This window comes from Alnus glutinosa, chromosome 3 (assembly GCF_958979055.1).
Source record: "Alnus glutinosa chromosome 3, dhAlnGlut1.1, whole genome shotgun sequence".
Taxonomy (NCBI): domain Eukaryota; kingdom Viridiplantae; phylum Streptophyta; class Magnoliopsida; order Fagales; family Betulaceae; genus Alnus; species Alnus glutinosa.
The window spans coordinates 11,763,649-11,783,172 of NC_084888.1; the positions used below are offsets into that span (position 1 = coordinate 11,763,649).

Sequence of the window (19,524 nt, forward strand, 5' to 3'; positions counted from 1 at the left end):
CTATTTGAAGGGAGATGGATAATATGAACTTTGAAAATTTGAAGAGATCCTTTGAAAATATTACTTCCTTTCTTCTATACCTTTGAAAATATTACTTCCTTTCTTCTATACTTTGTACCTTTGAATTGTGCCCTTTGTGCCCCCTCTAACGATTAGTTATGATGATTTTTTTGTTCACTTTTCTCTTTCTAGTTAAGTGTCTCCTCTTTTATACTACCGATATACTTAGAGACGCCTTACGCTTTTAATAAGATTGGTTTATTACTTTTATATATATATATATATATATAGGCCACCCTCATCACTAATTCAAGAATATAGCATGTGAAATGAGGACTAGATTTTGATAAACACTTTTTAGAATAGTTTTTTGAATTAACAAAAGAACTCAAAACTTAAAACACTATTCACTTTTACATCACATCAAAACTAAAAAACAAAAAAGAAAGAAAGAAGGTAATCGGATTCAAAGGAACAAAAAGTGATAAAGAAAAGGTGGATTGGAGTAAATTACTAATCATGGCCAACACCCAAGTGCATGGGGATTGAAGTTATTGCCTCCGAATCAACCTGAATTAAATACCTAATATCAGGTCACCAATACCTAATACCAGATCACCATCTTTACATAATGTTACAATATATACAGAGCCAAGAGCAGCCTCCTTTGGCCGTACTCCTACCAGTTGTACATTAACGAAATGTCATGAAATTGTAGAGGAGGATTCCACCTTGAAAGGCAGAATATATGGTGCTGCAAACCCAGCACGGTTAAATAAAGGCAGCCGCTTGGCTGCTGAACCGAATCAAAATACCTAATAAATACCAAAGAACCAAATTTAGAGGTAGAATCCAGCAACTGCAACTTCTCCCTTGGAACCAAACTCATGGATTGCTTGATGCTAATACACGGTGTGTTGGCCGTGCCAATCCGTTCACTGCTTCATTTATTCTACTGAAGACTAGTTTTAGTGGGATACAAGCTATAACAGGACCTTTAGGCTTATCTACCACTGGTTTCCGCTCTTCTTCAGAGTGCTTGTGACCAGTCAATGAAGACAGTTTCCGTATCTTTTTGGACAATGACCCAGATTTCTTCATTTTTTGTGATTTGGTTGGTGAAAAACGCGGTTGCAATGCCAAGTTCTTGGTAGGACCTCTACCGGATACTGAATTCGGCTTAGCAGCATTATGCATTTCACCGACTTCCAGATTGCACTCCATGCCGCTCAACAGATCATCACCATGGCCGTCATCCAAAACCTCGACTGTGAGAGGGTGACCGACAATGGCTTTTCCATTCAACTTACTCATTAGGGAAACCAACGGAACATGCTGGGGCCGATAGCTGGCTTTCACCTCAAGCTTAACATCATATAATGAAGCATCAGCACTAATATTTCTGACAGGGAAATTTGGTATCTGATATCTAGAGTGAACTGTAAAGCGGGACTGACGATATGGAAGTGACCTTTGAGGTCTCAAAGAGCCATCAGGTGATAGCTTTGCCTCAGCTGTTGGCACTCTCATATGAGAATCCCTCTGAGACAGACGCTTGCTCCAATCCCTTAACCCATCTACTGGGCCCTCAGCATCTGGTTTGCACTTTGATCGTAAGGTACAATTATATGAAGTGGGGTGTCCACCAATCCCGGTGCAATCAACTTTCTGATCTGAACCCTCCGAGTGTTCTATACCTGCCAAATAAGCATTGGATTCATCATCCATGTCCACATATTTTCTGGAGTCCTGTTTTCTATTTTTACTTAAATGTCTTGAATTCCTCTTTCCTTTTAACTGCCACTTTGAAGTACCTTTCTCTATCCTCGGGCTAATATTATTAACAGCAGCTGAACTGGTAGACACAGATTCATTAAGTCCCTCATTTCTCAAAGATACAGCTTCAGCTTGACAACTTTGACTAGATTGTCTTCCCAATGCACCACCATGATGCCTTCCAGATGACAAAGACACAGGTATAGGCGAAAAACCTGGCAGAACATATTATATATCAGCACAAGGAAATATTTCCACCGTCCTCATTAGTTCACAATCGGCTGAATGAACAAACAGAATATTACATTACATTAATAGCTAGTTTGCAGGAAAATGACATGTAAGAAATTATAGGAAATTACCATGAAAGTAAAACTTGAAACACTTGCTGACTCATGGTTGAATGGCTTATTTCTTGTCAACTCTATTATCTCAATCTTATCACATTTAAACTCATCACTGGATAAACATATATCCCAGAAGAAAATTAATGTACACATGTTAACTATTATTTATTCTCAAAAAAATGAGGGGTATATTTTTAAGACCTTTCTATTTCAAATTCATAAGAGAAAGGTCTAAATTCAAATGTGTCTGCAAAAATGCAAGAATGATGTCCAAAAAAATCCAGGGAGCCAATCAGATGTATCAGGAGCTTAATAACTAGATAGATAAATCCCGTTGTCCCTGTGACTTCCCTGTTTGGCATATTAATTCCGTAATCTCTACCAAGTACGTTACCCGTCACCCAGTACTTCCTCCACAAGAACCCACCCCCCCCCCCCCCCCCCCCCCCCCCCACTTTTTTCCAGGGAAAAAAGTGCATAACACGCATACACATTTACATGTGAACCCAAACACATCATTTTTCAAAAAAGGTAGCTATGCAGCTCAAACTTTGGTCAAGTCAGCAAGCATGCTCAAAACTTAAGCCAAAGGCATAGCAAACACGCTGACAAGCTTAACCTCTTCATGGAAATTGTGTTTGCTTATCAGCCTAAAAGTAAAATAATTGGATGAAAGACACCTAAAAATCATATGTATGCATGGATGCTACTCAGCCTAAAGGAAGAGGACTTAAAATTTTCAATTTTGGCCATTAAAGAAAATAACCCCAAAATCCAGGCTTAAGCCCAGCTATTTGGTAGGTAAACAGATGCAAACAAGCATCATAATGAACCATTCCTATCTTTGTCTTTAGAGGATTTGTTGAATATCTTAAATTTCAAGAAAGTGCTTTTGTTTTCCTTCTTTCCCTCATTTTTAGACTTTTTTTTCTAGCATACACCCACATGCTAAAGGTTCACCAAAGCCCTTTTTGATACATCAGTTGTCTCCACCCCCCCCCCCCCAACAAAAAAAATGAAAAAAGAGAGAAAAGAAAAGAAATGCTAGCCGAATCATAGCTCTTGGAGAGCAGTTTCTTTCAGTTAGCATCCCTAATGTGAGCAATTTAAGCAGCAATAATCTAAAAGTAAGAACAAAGACAAAAATAGTAATAATAACAAATGGAACTTATCAAAAAAAAAAAAAAAGTATTAATAACAAATGGTAGAAAAACTTGTGCAGTCCTAAAGAATTTGGATGTATATACGCAGCACACCTTTCTAACATACCAAGTTGTATTCTACTACAGATAAGCAAATTTATCACCATTTTGGATGGCATTTGTGTAAGAAAGATAAAGACAAAAAAGAAAAGGCTTTGTACGCTTAATGTCAATAAATTTTCTCATTTTAACTCAAGCATACCTGCTGTGTGTTTTTCCTCCCCAAGGACCCCAACAAATGGCACATCAAATAACCTGTCAGAAGAATCATGATCAGCTAACCCGGTTATGCTGGAAATTTCATTCTCCTTCGTCTTGTAAACGATATGGGAAGCGTCACAAGCATGTTCAGAAGCATTTAAAGGGACTCCATTCTCACATGAAACTCCAGTGCTGTCTGAATTATTGCTAATAATCACAGATTTCTTCGACTCATTAGATTCTAATCCAGAAACCCTGCTATCAGATACACCCTGAAGAGGTGAGCCACTTGAACTGGGAAGTTGATCACAAATAACTGGAACAGACACCATGGCTGTACTCTCCAAAACCTTCGTCAATGGTCGGCGACGATTTTTTCTTTTCAAGAATTCGTGAACATTTGGCACTTGAGATCTCTTTCTTCTGAGTGAAGATGAATAACCTTTGCTACCATTGACAGGACTTCCATTAGAAGTGCAATTCCCAGCACTTGAATCACAAAGTGAAGCACCATCTTGTTGAACCAGATCAAGCACCCCTCCAGCCTTCCTTTTCGACACTACACCCATGCCCAGGTCCTCAAGTCCTCTCATACGCTTAACCCCTTCTGTTCCATCATCCTCTGAATCATTTGGGGTTCTTCTTCTTCTTCCTAGGACAGGTTGGACCTTAGAAGAATTATTATGATTTGGATCTTCAAAAGATATACCAGATTGAGATAACTCTGGTGCCGAATTTGAATTGTCTTCAGAATCACTCACATCGTCAGCCATATCCTCATTTTCTTCCCCAGAATGAGACATGCTAGGTGACTCTCTGGCGGAACTACCAAGGTCAACACCTGAATTATCCCTTTGGAAGAAGTCCACGCGATCCTTGCCAAGCCGAACACTCTCAATCTCAAGAGCGTGGAGAATGGCATCTTCCCTTCGAGCATATTTAACTGCTTTTTTATTGGAATTAGCTGCAGAAGCCTTCGCTTTTTCAATGCATTCATCATACTCCCCACAACGAAATGACTTCACTCTCTTAGATTTTTCAAGATTATACCAATCCCTGTACCAGTAAACAAAGAGACTTTGTCAATTAAGTCACCATATGTTTACAACGAGAGAAAGCTATAAACACCGCACTGTACATATGAGAATCCAAAGACCGAGTATAAATGAAGTATCAAATTCTAGGGAGTAAATTAAACTTCTAAACCAAAAAAAAAAAAAAAAAAAAAAAAAAAAAAAAAAAAAAAAACCAACCAAACTTAGAATATCATCAGCACCCTATGTATAGTAAGCCTCCTAGGCGACCAACAAAAACCGTTCTCAAGCAAATTATACGCAGACAAATGAAGCGCAAGTCATACAAAAGCAAGCCTCAAGCTTAAGCATATGCCTAACGAATATCTCAATCTAAGATTTGAGTCAGAGTCTCACCTCCGCATATTGGCTGCACTAACTCATATGCAATATATCAATGAGCCATCAGTGCCCTATTCCGGTATACATTACCCTATAAGAATGCTATAATGCATAATAAATAAAATGAGATATACAATGAAACAAAATCATAATTGATTTACAGTGTTGTTCCATAGAAGATATTGAAAATGGAACGTCCTCATCAAAAACTAAGAATACTGTACATCTTTTTGTACCTCTTTTCCTGCTAAGACACAGACTAATTTATGGGCTATGTTCTCCTGCTCGACCAAATTAGATCCCTGATCCATCAGTCTAAGTTCAAGTTTTTTACAACAAAAAATTTCAGAAGAATGACAATCAATTGAAAAGAAATGTTTAGGACGCTTCAAGACATGTAACCCGGTTGAATATTAAAGCAGCAAACCATGATGCACCAACTTAATGGTGTTATAAATAACTTCAATTGAAAATATTGGTCTCTTCTACTATTAGTGTGCCGATAATGTTCCTGAAAAACAAATGATCTTCATTCTCGAACATTTTAATCCCACAATAACTTCAGTGGACTGAATCTCTTCAACAGCCATGACAAAAATACTTTATTCCCTGACAGGTTCAAAGTGACTCTTAAAACATGAGATCTTATACCTTTGACATTTTACTTATATCCCACCCTGGATTATACAATGAGATCATGACAATATTCTTATATCTGCTTATATCCCACCCTGGATTATACAATGAGATCATGACATTATTCTTATATCTGCTTATATCCCACCCTGGATTATACAATGTGTATGTGTGTGTCCAAGACTATATTCAACATTTGTAATTGTGCCTGTGTGTGTGTTCTGGGACGGAGGGCATCAATCCTTCCACTTCTAGTTGACATTACCAATTCTCATCTGCTCCAACACTATACTATCAGCAACTACTTGCATGACTAACAAGAGATAAAGTAGATGAGGCACGAAAGTTTCCAAGCAACAAAGTAGATGAACTACAGACAAAAGAAAAAAAGAAATAAAAAGGCAGGATCTCTTCGAGTTTATCAAAGAATACATAACAATCAAATAAATAAGCATCAAAAATAAAAGCTTAGCATATATCATAGCTTTGAAAATGGATTCATGACAGCATAAAAAACTCAAAAGCCAAATCCAATCGACAGTATAGAAATAAAGGACTTGACAAATGAGAAGGAAGACAAAGTTCACCCACTTTGGTGAACTATATCTATATATTTTTTTATCAGTAAATTTAGTCTTATTGAAAGCGTAAGGCTCCCCTAAGTATACTAAAAGTATACAAAAGGAAACATCTAACTATATTGCAACAGTTCTACACAAAGCTACTATCACAAAAACAGTTCTACACAGAGCCTGTCAAATCTTAACTGAAAAAGTCAGTAGAAAAGAAAAATTCATACGGGCCTGTCTCTGGGCAAGCAATCTAACCACACAAAGCCTTAGACCCAATCGCCCATGAAAAAGATGGGGGTGTCAAATCTCCTGACTAAGAAAAGGTTACTGCACCAATGTTCGTGTTTTTAGCTTCCTTAAACGAGTGAAATGAAGAAGCATGCAACCATAAAAATTTCCAGACAAAGGTGGCATTTCCAGATCTCAAATTACTAATAGCGGGCAACTCAAGGATCAGGTATGTGTTGGTACAAGAAATAGTCAAAAAGAAGCTGAGAAAGAGCAGATCATGTTTAGCTACCACAACAAGGTAGAATGGAATAAACCCCATCATAATTAATTGATATCTTCCTTCGATCTTTTCCTAAAATTAGCCTATTTTATTTCAAAAAGCATATAGTTCTAGCCCCTCATCAGTCCTTTTTACCCAGAAGACAAGATAACTAGGGGATACAAAAGGAGATCTAATAAAAGCAATGAAATAACTTGGGGAGAGGGGGTGCTTCCTCACAAAGGGGGGTCATAATTGATGAGAACCAGGAAAATGTTTACCAAACCCAACTGGTGGGTAGGAGATGGCCGTAGTGGTGATAGTGTCTATATGTATAAAAAATGAGTTTCATAGTCTTTCTATTTACCCCAAGGAAAAAACCCATACTTCTGCAAATTATCACAATCTACGAAACTTAGGAATAATAAAAATCTAAGAAGACTGCATCCTCAACCCTACTAGCATAACAAAGGTTTCCATTGCCAACTAGAATGACTTTTTTATAATGCATACCCACCATAAACTTATATACATATATACTCTGAAACAAACAAACAGGGAAAAAACTAGAAACTAGGTGGAAAAACCCCTACCATCACCAAGGGTGGAGGGGGGGTCTTTACCACTTACAATAAGAACTGAAGGTAATGGATGGGGATAACTGGGAATGCTACCAGAAAAAGATCTGGTTGCGGCCCAATGTTCCACATGGTGGGCACAGAAGTTTGTACTTCTAGTGATTTTGTGAGTTTTCCAAGAGGAAGTGGCTGAGATGGAGCCAATTGTGTTCAAGATGAGTGACAAAATCCTCCAATCTTGAGTGATAGAAGGAGGAGGTTCTCTCTATTGATTCGAGCAAAGAGTTTCAATATTTTTTATTCTTTACCACCATATAGTAAGGAAAATACTATTAAAAAAAAAAATACCCATATTGACATCAAGCACATGTAAAGCAAGTTAACAACAATGTCCATCACCCCTTTCTAACAATCTGACTCACAATCATACAAAAAAACCAAAAAAAAAAAAAAAAAAGAATCCCAGTGAAAAATGAAGTTCAAAATAATTGTTGAAACACTTAAAAAGATAACAGAAAAACAGAAGCTTTTTCCTATGTAGTCTTCAACAGAAACATTACCAAAAGCTCAAATCTAAAACCAAACCAACCAAGAAACCACCCAGATAAACGCAAAATTATCATAAAACCCAATGCACAATCAAGGTAACATGTAGGGAGAGTAAGTGATAAAACAAGAAAGAGCACTCACACGCTTGCGTCCTCGCGGCCCAGAAGCTTAACGGGAGTCCCCGATCTCGGCGAAACCAAGGATCCCTCCGACAACTCGTCGAGGCCCATTATGCGGCCCGGCCACCACGACCCGTTTCGGCGGCGGACCCAAACCAACCCGCCCACCGATGCATCGATGCCGTTGGATTTGGCCTCACCAGAACTACTCCCCATCTCAGAAATAACAACCAACAAACAAGAACCCAAAGAAAAAAAAAAACCAAAAACACTCTGATCTCAAAAAAATCAATCTCGGCCGTCCATTCTCAAGTTGCAAAAAATTGTCCAAAGCCTCGGTTTCATGAACAAATGCTTGTCCTTTTTAAACCTAAAAACCAAAAGGAACAAAACCCATAAGAAATAAATATCAGAAAACTCATAATCTTGCATGCAACATTAAACCCAGAAAATAATCCAAAAACTATATACACACACACACACACAAACAGAGAGAAAAAGAGAAGAAAAAAAACCCACAGAGGAAGAAAGATAAAGAAGAGCTTGGATTGGACGGTTTATGGAGGACAGAGATCTGGCAGAAGTGGAAGAACCAAAAACGCGTAGGAGAGTGGCGCTGGAAGGAGAGGATCTAAAATTTATGTTCTTTGTATTTTTATTTTTATTTTTATTTTTCAATTCTTTTGAAAACCCATTTAATATTTTGCGTTTATTTTTGCTATTTTCTCTGATCTTCTTCAGTTAGGTTTTGCTTTCGAGATTTTTGAAGCCCTCCTCAGCGGCTTACACAGTGTGCGGAGAGAGAGAGAGAGAGAGAGAGAGAGAAGAGTGCCAAACAAAGAGAGAGAGACTTGAGTGTTTGGATCAAACGTACCTTTTGGTATCTTTTTGCCCGGGGAGAGAGAGAGAGAGAGAGTGATAGAGAGAGAACTCAAGAGAGTTAGGTTATACACAGTTTTATGTTTACAGTTTGCCAATTTCCTAAATTTAGAAGAAGATAAAAATTACGATTTTATTAAAAACTTGTTTTTTTTTTCTTTTTCTAAGCATAAACTTGTTAACTATAAAGTGGATATCCTTTACATTTTGTTTAAATCATCAATTAAATTTTTTGAGATTCAATGAGTCCTACAAATTAAATTATGAATTTAATTATATAACGATATATAAAAAAAATATATATATATATGAGGTGTAAATGTATTATTTTTCTATAAAACACGTAACCTATTAATGTCCATTAATAGTAAAAAAGTCAATCAATATGGTTTGAACATCCTATTGATAGGACGTCGTTCTATCATGCATCGTCGTTTAAAAAGAAATTGTCCATCCAATCTAAATGCATCTATTTACTAAAATGTCTAATAAAAAAAATGCATGATCATCTTTATAATTCATGATAAATACGATATTATTAAATTTTTGGTCAATCTCAAATAGCTGCTTTTGATAAAAAAAAAAAATAATAATAATAATAATAATAATAATAATAATAATAATAATAATAATAATAATTTAAATAAAAAGGAGTAAAAGAGAGCACATTTGATACAATTGGTGTAAAAGCATAAACCCAATATTGTTGGTCCAGATTTGAATTTCATTGTTGACTATGTTTTTGGGGTTTATAGGAATGTTTCGTTCTTATCTCATTAGGCTAACGCGACACTGCCACATAAGCTTTTGGATCAAACTTTAATTTAAAAATAGACAAATGATCTTTTTATATCTCTTTTCTAAATCAACCATTAAATCTGTAGGACTCATAAGAATCCACTTGTAAAATTCTATAGATTCAATGGTTGATTTAGAAAAAAAGATGTACGAGAAATGTACAAAAGATGTAAATGTAGCGTGTTTCTTAAAAATAAGGGTTAAATGCTTCACAAGTGCATGTGGTTATGCTCGAAATCAAATAGTTGCATCGGTTTCAAAAAATGTCACGGATTGTACTTGTTTTTAATGAAAAAACCCAGTTAATACTTTTGTCTAGATTCAATCCATTTTTTTTAACGACAGTCCACGTCACCCCGTTTAAAATACTGACACCTATTTCGAAACCTACCACACAGACAAAAAAATTATTAAAAACTTACAGGTTGTCGAACCCACCCCCAAGCCAAATGGGGGTGGCTCAAGGCACTTGGGGTTGGTTTCGGCCACCTCCAATATTTTCCTCTTAATTTTATTTTTATTTATTTTTTAATAAAAAAAAATGTAATTTTTTAATAATTTTGTTGTCTACGTGGCAATAAAAGCATGACTATCACCTGTGATACACCGCCACGTAAAATTCGAGACAAGTGTTAGCATTTTAAGCGGGGTGACGTAGATTGTTGCTAAAAAAATGAACGGAATCCAAACGGATGTATCAACTAGGTTTTTTTTTTATTATTAAAAATAGGTACCATCTATAACACTTTTTGAAACCAAGGCGGCTATTTAATTCCGGTCCAAACCACAGGTACCTGTAGAGCATTTAACCCTAAAAATAAAAATAAAAAATAAAGATTTATGGGCATTGTTACATCAACCAAATAAAATAGAGATAATATCTAACATTTCTCTGGATTTATTAGTATATAGAATTTTGTAATTAAGTGTCTCAATAGAATTTCTTATCATCATAAAAATTAGGGGAAAATTCACGTATTCAACTCAAACTACCACCCAATTGAAAATATTCATCCAATTACCAAAAAGTTGTTGATGTCCTTCTCACGGCCAACAAAAAGACAAAAATTACTTTACAATTTTTTCAATGAGACAAAAATACTTCTATAATAAAAATAAAATAAAATAAAAGGAAAAAATATTTATTTTTTAAAAAAGAAAAATTATTTTTTTATAAAAAAAGAAAAAAAAAATTCTTTGAAAAAACAAAACTATAGTATTTTATTTTATTTTATTTTATTAAGGGTATTTTTCATCATTTGGGGAACCTTAATAATTTTTGGGATAGAAATTTCCTACAAACTGGTTTGTAAAAAAGTTTCTACAACTCACATAAAAAAAGGACACGTATCATTTAAACATGAGAGAAGTACATGTATTTTTATTAAGGAATAATTGCACCGTTAGTCCCTGTGGTATGCCATAATTATTTTTTACTCCCTATAGTTTAAAAATTTAATGGGAGGTCCCTGTGCTAAGCAATAATTACAAATCGATCCCTAGCGTCAAATTCTGTTAAATTTTTTAACAGATTCCGTCAAATGCACGTCAGTGCCACGTGTCGCCAATAAGATGGCGACACGTGTCCATCTTAATAAAAAATATAAATTTATTAATAAATAAATAAATATACTTATTTTTTAAAAAATAAAAAAATAAAAGCAACAAGGGGTGGCCCAGCCACCCCTTACTTCCCGTTTTTGTTTTTTTTTTAAATCATAGGGAGTGAAAAATAATTATGGCATACCACAGGGACCAACGGTGCAATTATCCCTTTTATTAATGCTATTAAAAAAAGCATGTAAGCCAAAAGACACTTGTCAATCTTATATGTAGATTGTTAATTTTTGGTAGTTTGGGATGACACTTTCAATTAATGGGAGTTTGAGGGAATTATGTGGACTTTATCCTAAAAATTAAAAAACAAAAAGTAAAATCCAATGCATTTCAAGTTGAATTTATAAAATATAAACAAGAATTTAGTTTGTATGGGACACATGTTATTTAATAAGATAATAATAAAAATTATAATATAAGTAGAAGATAAACCTCCTTCTTCTTTTTTCTGGACATGAAGAAGACGAATTGGATTTTTGTTATTTATTTATTTATTGATTTTTCACAAGATTTGGTGTGATGAGGTGGCCGGGATGATATTTGAGAACCCAAGTAAGCCCGGTTTTGGACGGAATCTGCACGTAAAATCCATGATAAAGGTGTTTTCATTTGGAACGGACAGGTATATATATTAATTGTCTACGCTTGTCCTATATGCATGCTACGGGTCCCACGTCCACCGTACAGTTACAAAGATTATCTTCTCTAATTAATTGACGGCTCTAATTAGATTACTCCTTTCCTTCTTTCAAGAGCTCAACACAGCGATGAGCAGCCATAGAAGAGTTTTTTAATTTTCATTTTTTTTACAAACAAAATAAATAAACAAAACTTTTTTTTTTTAATTTTGATTTTTTTTTTAAAAAAAAAAGTCTTATTTATTTATATTTTTTATTAAGGTGAACACATATTACTATCTTATTGGCGCTTAAGCGGCGTTTAATGGAATCTATCAAAAAATTTAACAAAATTTGACTCCAGGGATCGATTTATAAATTAAGCCAACCACATGGATCTCTGAATTCATATTTGAAAAATAAAATTGACTTATAATTTACCAAGTGTATGATAGTGTGCAACAAAATATTTCAATTGCGGAATTTAAAAGAGACAAATATTTTGTTGACGAAGTGGAAACTCAGTTAAGAAAAAAATCACTTCAGGGCAGTCAAACCCAGGATTTCCACTATTCAGAAGACAAAGCTAGTACATAGAAAGTAACGCTCACATGCTCCGATGCAGCGATTGTTCCTATTATTCTGACAGAAAACCCATCATGAACGCTTTCCAATCAAATCTCCTACTTGAAGGGGTCTTTAATGAAATCCTTTACTTTAGGGTTCCTCCCTAAGATAGACTTTACACAAACAGTTGAGCACACACTGGCAACGGCTAGAAAGCTAGCGTGTTAGAACAGTTTTCAGTCTGGTAACGTGTAGATCTCTGATTCGCCGTGTTCTTCGTAATCTACAAGGAATAACAAAATATGCGTCAGAGGGGGGTCTCCCGACGTCCCCTCTCCGATGCCTAAGTCAGTGGGCCATTTTGGAGAGTATTGAGAATCGAGAGTTTAGTATATATTCAGAGTGTATTTTGTACCTGGGATAGCAGCCTATTTATAAGCACATAATTTTCAACCGCATTGTTCCACCTTCATGTCATGGCTGAGTGGAACCCTTAGTGGAATGAGATAGAGGTTGAGTAGGAGAGTGGGAAAGTGAGACACTTACTCCTCCTGGGATAATGTATTTATTCCATGTGTTCCAAATATAGCCTTCAAGGTGTTATAAGACTCTGTTAAGCTTTAGTGACTGAGCGGGTCAAGTTGAGCCAGCAATATCAACTGGGCCCTAGTTCGAGTATAGGCTCATTTGCCTAGGGGATGATAATTTCCCTAACAGATATCCCCCGATTCCCATTGACTGATTCGTCCAACTGGTCGGGCATTGGGAATCTTCTTTTGTACTTGCAGATGGGGCTATTTTTGTCCGTTGATAATGAGGATTCAATGTTGATGGTCAGACGCTTGTGGAGACCATGGTTGTCGGAGTGTCTAGTAAGCGGCATAACTTTTACCCCCTTGTGCTTGTGACTTTTTGCATGTGGTAGTAATTTTGAATGCTCGAAGCTGTATGCAATTGAAGCCTTTCACTCGCCGTTGACAAATCGGAAGATTTCCTAGCTGCGTCAATATGGCAATCTTTTTCATTTGACAATGTTCTATTCGAGATACACAGGCTATCTCGGCCTCGGGATATTTTTGTCTCGGAATTTTATTTCCATCTCGGGAAATTTCCTGTTTTGTCTCAGAGTTTTGCTTAGATTTGGAAAAAAAATTTGTCTCGGAAACCTTTTTAGTCTCGGAAAATTTTGTCTCGGAGACTTTTTCAGTCTCAGAAAATTTTTCGTCTTAAAGACTTTTTGTCTTGGAAAATTTTTCATCTCAAAGACTTATTTAGTCTCGGAAAATTTTTTATCTCGGAGACTTTTTTAGTCTCGGAATTTTTTTTTTTTTTTTTGTCTCGGAGACATTTTCAGACTTGGAAAATTTTTCATCTCGGAGACATTTTTAATCTCAGAAATTTTTTTTTTTTTGTTTTATTTATTTTTTTTGTCTCGGAGACATTTTCAGACTTGGAAAATTTTTCATCTCAGAGACTTCTTTAGTCTCGGAAAATTTTTTATCTCGGAGACTTTTTTAGTCTCGGAAAATTTTTCATCGCGGAGACTTTTTTAGTCTCGGAAATTTTTTGTCTCGGAGACATTTTCAGACTTGGAAAATTTTTCATCTCGGAGACTTTTTTAGTCTCGGAAATTTTGTCTTGGAGACATTTTCAGACTTGGAAATTTTTTCATCTTGGAGACTTTTTTAGTCTCGGAAAATTTTTCGTCTCGGAGACATTTTTTAGTCTTGAAATTTTTTTTGTCTCGGAGACATTTTCATCTCGGAGTAGCTTGACCTAGCGTCTGGACGATGTAGCTCTGTTGTCCGGACAGTTGCAACGGCTGAAGCTTCTAGACACTGAAGGGCGTCCAGACGCCTTCAAAGGCCCGTCTGGAAGGTTGCATAGGAACCAGTTGTTTCTAACTTGGAAATAGCATGGAATCTTCATGGACATCTTCTAAAAGCTTGTGAACAAACACATGGCATGAATTGAGGCACTGTCCATATTACTTGGAGACTCTGAATTGAACCAATATTCATGTTAAAAAGCAACCTTTACATAAATTGTTTTTGCCAACCAGAATGTCGACAATATAAAATACTAACAATGTTGATACCAGAGAGAGTGATTTGTAATTTAGGCCAACCTACCCAAATTATGTCTATTAGAATTGATAACATTCATTACTTGAAGCGCGTCCCCTTCCATTATGATGTGTTGAAGGTTGAGATCTCTACAAAATTCTACTAGATGGAGGGCACTCAAGGCTTCTGCAGCAACTGGTTCTAGGGTTCCATATTTTGACAGGATTTTAGCCGCTACTACATCGTCCTTCTAGTCCCTCACTATAGCTCCCAGACCCAAAAGCCCATTTGATTTATCAATTGACATATCTCAATTAACTTTATATTTATTCCTTGGTGGGGCTTTCCATTTGATGTGTCCTACCTCTACACTCATTTGCCTTGCAACCCCCTCTGTGCCATGATCTTTGTATATTCTTCATATGATTCCATCATCCCTCTTGCCAATAGATTAGGATATATAAAATCTCCACCATGAATGACCGTCTTTCAACGGAACCATATTCTTCTAGCAATTACCACAAAAAGCTCAAATTATTCTAAAGTACACTTAGTAGATAGTTCCTCTACAATCTGTACGAAATCAAATCCACTGCTAGAGCTTTTTCTGAAATGTTCTCCCACAAACACTCCAAACATTCATTGCTAATGGACAGCTCCATAAGATATGCACCATAGTTTCTCTATCCATACAACATATAGGGCAAGAGGGTTCCTTGACAAAACCTCATTTCATCAAATTGTCTTTAGTAGGCAAAATATAACATTATACTTAACTATGTTATTTAAATGATTGTGGGTATGGTTGATATCTCTTATGAATGAGTAGTAAGGCTTAATATGGATATCTCTAATGAGGTTAATATGGATTTAGATGATGACAAATTCCTTGACTCAAGTAGCATACGTGATTTGGATGAATTAAAAGTTTTTGTAAGGAGGTAGCAATGTCATTCTTCAATGAGTATGGTCTAATCAGTCATCAGATCAACTTCTACAATGATTTCATCAAGAATAATTTTCAGAAAATCGTTGATTATATTGGGGGTGTGTAATTGAGCATGGCTATGATCCATCAAAGAATGGAGAGAGTGGGTGAAGATATGCTTCAGTTACTGAGTGCTTATTGTATTTAACAAAGTTGGATGTTTTTGTGGGTGTTCTCTCCCTTTGTCATTTGGTGTCAAAAATGGGGAGAATTTTGGGGTTTTTTTTTATTTATTTTTTGTATTATTTAATGTTAGAATATTTTATTATGTATGTTATATCTATCGTGGTTGAATGTTTTAATATTGTGTTACGCATTTGATTTGATGTATCTATTTTGGATGGTAAGATGGATATATGTATTTTATGTTTTGGTGTATCTATGCATGATATATGTTATCTGCCAATTTTTTGATGATATTGAAATTTATGTTTGATGTTATGAATTTAAATTCTTGAACTTTTTCAATATTTCTTGTACCCCCATGCATGTAATGAGTTTGTTAAGCGTTTTAGGTTTTATTTAAGACAAAGACTAGTCTACTCGTGGTTTGATAGATTATGATTTGTATCCTCAGGGGAAACATTGTAACTCATACTTGTATGTAAGTTTTGTCACCGAATAGCTAAATGGGAAGTTTGTTATATTTTATATTGGCTCATTCGATATCTAAAACTTGTGTCTTATTTATTTGGGACATGTGTAGTTGTGTGTGCTTAGGTCTACAAATGAAGACGATGATTTATTTATTTTTTTTCAAAAAAAAGACAAGTACTAAAACTGATTCCGAACACGGATAATGTTGTCTCTCGAACGAATAGAGGACAAAATCCGGCTCTTGTTGTTTAAATAGACTTAGAATCGCATATTGTACACTCGTTCGAATATAATATGCTTAATTTCCTTTCAAACGGAAACCCGTCAGACACATTTAATATGCATTGTGTCTACATATTGTCTCATCTAACCCGCACAATTGTCGACAAGTGGAGGTGCCATTTCGTTTGAATGTCTCATTACACTATTCGAACACGATCATTCAATATTTGATCTTGCCGTTTGTTTTCCCTCATGCACTCTCAACAAACACATGGCCCCTATCTCGTTCAAGCGAGACTAATTAATGTTCGAACGAAAAGTTCTAGTTCTTAAATTTTCTAAGTTCTAAATGCGGATTTTTACATTCATAGTTGACTCAACGTTTATAAGCCTTACCATGCTTGATCTAATATTGTCAAGACACACCTTAATTTACTACTTCACTTTATTATCCTCGAATTTATAACTTATTTTAATTCTTTAATTGTCCTTAGTGTTACATAAGGTCCAACTACAAGAGCTAATGGATAATGGGCTTTATCCATCCCAGTGTATCGTATCCTCGTAGGGAGCACTAATCTTATTCATGAAATAGAAGGATGGGATGATGCAAATTTGTATTGATAACCAATAGTTTAACTAGGTGTCGGTGAATAACAAGTATCCTTTACTTTGGATTGATGACTTGTTTAACTAACTACAGGGTGCTAAAGTCTTCTCCAAAATAGATCTTTGGTCGGGGTATCATCAATTGAAGATAAAGAGTGAAGATGTACTAAAGACGGCGTTTAGAATCCACTATAGCCATATGAATTATTGGTCATGCCTTTCGGGTTAACTAATGCTCTATAGTATTTATGGACTTGATGAATAGCGTGTTTTGGGAGTTCTTGGTAAATTTGTTGTAGTATTCATTTATGACATTTTGGTATACTCCAAAAGTCGCCAAGAGCATGAGAGGCATCTACATACGGTGTTACACGTAGTTAGGGAGAAGATGCTATATGGCAAGCTCAAGAAATGAGAAATTTGGTTGGAAAGGATTTCATTCCTCAGACACGCGGTGTCTAAGGAAGGATATCGGTGGATCCGAGCAAGATTAAGGCGATAGGTGAGTGGGAGAGACCGACTAATGTACGAGAGGTCATAGGTTTTCTAGGCCTGGCCAGTTATTCTAGGCGCTTAATAGAAGGATTTTCAAAGATATTTGGCCTTTGACGGCCCTCACTAGGAAAAAAGCCCACTTTGTATGGTTCGACACGTGTGGGGAGATCTTCCAAGGGTTAAAACAAAGATTAGTAACCGTTATAGTTCTAACTCTTCCCACTGAGTCAGAAGGCTTTGTTGTGTATAGTTACACATCAAATAAGAGATTGGGGTGTGTTTTCATGCAAAATGGAAAGATAGTGGTGTATGGCTCTCAACCATTGAAGAACTATGAACATAGTTAACCCATACATGACTTGGAATTAGCAGCAGATGTCTTGACCTTCAAGATTTGGAGACATTATTTGCATGGGGAAATATGTGAGATTTCCATGAACCCCAAGAGTCTTGAATGTTATTATTATTCAAACAAAAGGAAATGAATATGAGGCAGAAGAGATGGTTGGAAAGAATCAAAGATTATGATTGCACCATCAACTATCACCCTGGCAAGGAGAATGTGGTGGCAGATGCATTGAGCTGAAAGTCCGTATAGGGGGAGTGTCATCCTTGATAATCACACAACTGGCGACCTCCTGCCAGTGACTTTAATGAAGATTGATGCAGTTGAGCTCCATGTGACAATTGGCTCTCAACTTGACTAATATGTGCATGGCATCCTCACTCTAATAGTCTTCGTGGCCTGGGAACTCCGTGGGTGACAATCATGGCATGAAGCTCATGGGCGATGACAAAAGTGTGTGGATTTTTTGAATTAATATAGTGGCTTAAAGCATGATGTGGGGCCGGTGAAATGCATGTGTGAGAAAGAGATAGTTAAACAGACAAAACAATTGAGTTTGGACTGATTGAGTTTTACTCACTCAAATGTTCAACAATTTAGAAAATAACTCTACACCTTGTGAAGAGTAAAAACTAACATATAGTCATTCCTGTATAATTAAATCGTCTTGTCATGTAACATTGTGATTCTAAAGCTGACAAGGCGATGTAACGCCGCAATTAAATTAATTAACTGGTAGTTAATTTTATGGTTCGCCTTCAGTCTCGTTCCATAAGAAATAGACCACAAGAATCTCATCATTTTCGAAGAGAGTCTACATCATAAGTGTAACGACCCACCCTCAATGACACAATATTGTCCGCTTTTGGCTCCCCAAATCAGACTTCCCAGAAGGTCACTGATAATAGCTTAAAAGTGCTTATTTTTCCTATTAAAATAAGTATTATCATACTTTATTATAATTTAATTCTTGCATTTTATATTTAATTGTGGAATATTGATCAAATATTAATATTAACATTAAATAATATATTAATGCAATAAATTATGTTATATAGGAATTACAAAAGAAATCAAAGAGTAAAAGCCAAGATGTGGGTCAAAAGAAGAAGTCTATCCTATGCCCAAGATAGAGTCCAATGTGTAAAACAAGAAGAGGTGAAACCAAACTGCTGGATCCACGAATTGGATAAACATTCTAATACTACTACATGACAAAACCAAGAAGAAAAAGGTGTCTTTGGCTCTTATAAAAAGAAGAGGAGTTTTATTTCAAGTGTAAGAGAGAGACATGGAACAAAGAGAAGACTGAGATGCTTATAGTAGTACGAATCCCAAAAGAAGAATGACTCATATCTCTATAAGAGAAGCAACACGACAACAAACAAGAAAGCCAAAAATTATAGAAAAAAACGACGCACGACACAAGAGAAGAATTTTCGGCAGCCTTTCTTTCTATTTATTTTCTATTTATGATTTTTAGTACTTAAATCTCTAGCTAAGGTTAGGGTTGAAACTTAGTATTTTTATTATGTGTTTTTGAGACTATTTTATTTGTTCTTTATAGATTAATGATTAAATGTTGGGGATGATTTTTATTTGAAAGTAATTTAATGAGACAAGTTTATTTTGATTCATTATGATTTTTGTTTAAATCAAATACTTACTTTGTTTGATTTGTTATGATTCGAAAATATATTGAATGCTTAATTTATTGTAACATGTTTTTGAAATCAAATTCTCAATCAATCCATGTTTAATTTATTTTATATTTACTTTGTGCTTAATTATTTTATTTTTCAATTAGGAGAGTTGATTTTTTATCAAGTTGAATTAAA

At 35.5% G+C, this 19,524-nt stretch overlaps 1 protein-coding gene across 3 annotated transcripts; it reads right to left on the bottom strand.

Moving 5' to 3' along the window:
- Window positions 1-482: 482 nt before the first annotated feature.
- On the bottom strand, window positions 483-8,853 carry LOC133863464 (uncharacterized protein At1g51745-like). Of its 3 annotated transcripts, XM_062299397.1 has the most exons (5): window positions 8,405-8,722; window positions 7,908-8,255; window positions 3,528-4,582; window positions 1,815-1,991; window positions 483-1,697 (listed from the first exon to the last, which is right to left on the bottom strand). In XM_062299397.1, the coding sequence occupies exons 2-5, from the start codon at window positions 8,099-8,101 to the stop codon at window positions 886-888; spliced, it is 2,238 nt and encodes a 745-aa protein (XP_062155381.1). In that variant the 5' UTR covers window positions 8,102-8,255; window positions 8,405-8,722; the 3' UTR covers window positions 483-885. The 3 variants fall into 3 exon arrangements, with proteins under 3 accessions (XP_062155381.1, XP_062155380.1, XP_062155379.1); XM_062299396.1 differs by lacking the exon at window positions 8,405-8,722 and adding an exon at window positions 8,760-8,853 and having other exon boundaries at window positions 483-1,991; XM_062299395.1 differs by having other exon boundaries at window positions 483-1,991; window positions 8,405-8,721.
- Between the last annotated feature and the right edge of the window lie 10,671 nt (window positions 8,854-19,524).

Excerpts from the sequence above, each read along its gene's own strand:
- LOC133863464 (XM_062299396.1), bottom strand. The coding sequence starts at position 8,101 with ATGGGGAGTAGTTCTGGTGAGGCCAAATCCAACGGCATCGATGCATCG. Across the intron at positions 4,583-7,907 it reads GGCCGCGAGGACGCAAGCGT|GGATTGGTATAATCTTGAAA; the intron begins GTGAGTGCTCTT and ends TTACTGGTACAG. Across the intron at positions 1,992-3,527 it reads GGAGGAAAAACACACAGCAG|GTTTTTCGCCTATACCTGTG; the intron begins GTATGCTTGAGT and ends ATGTTCTGCCAG.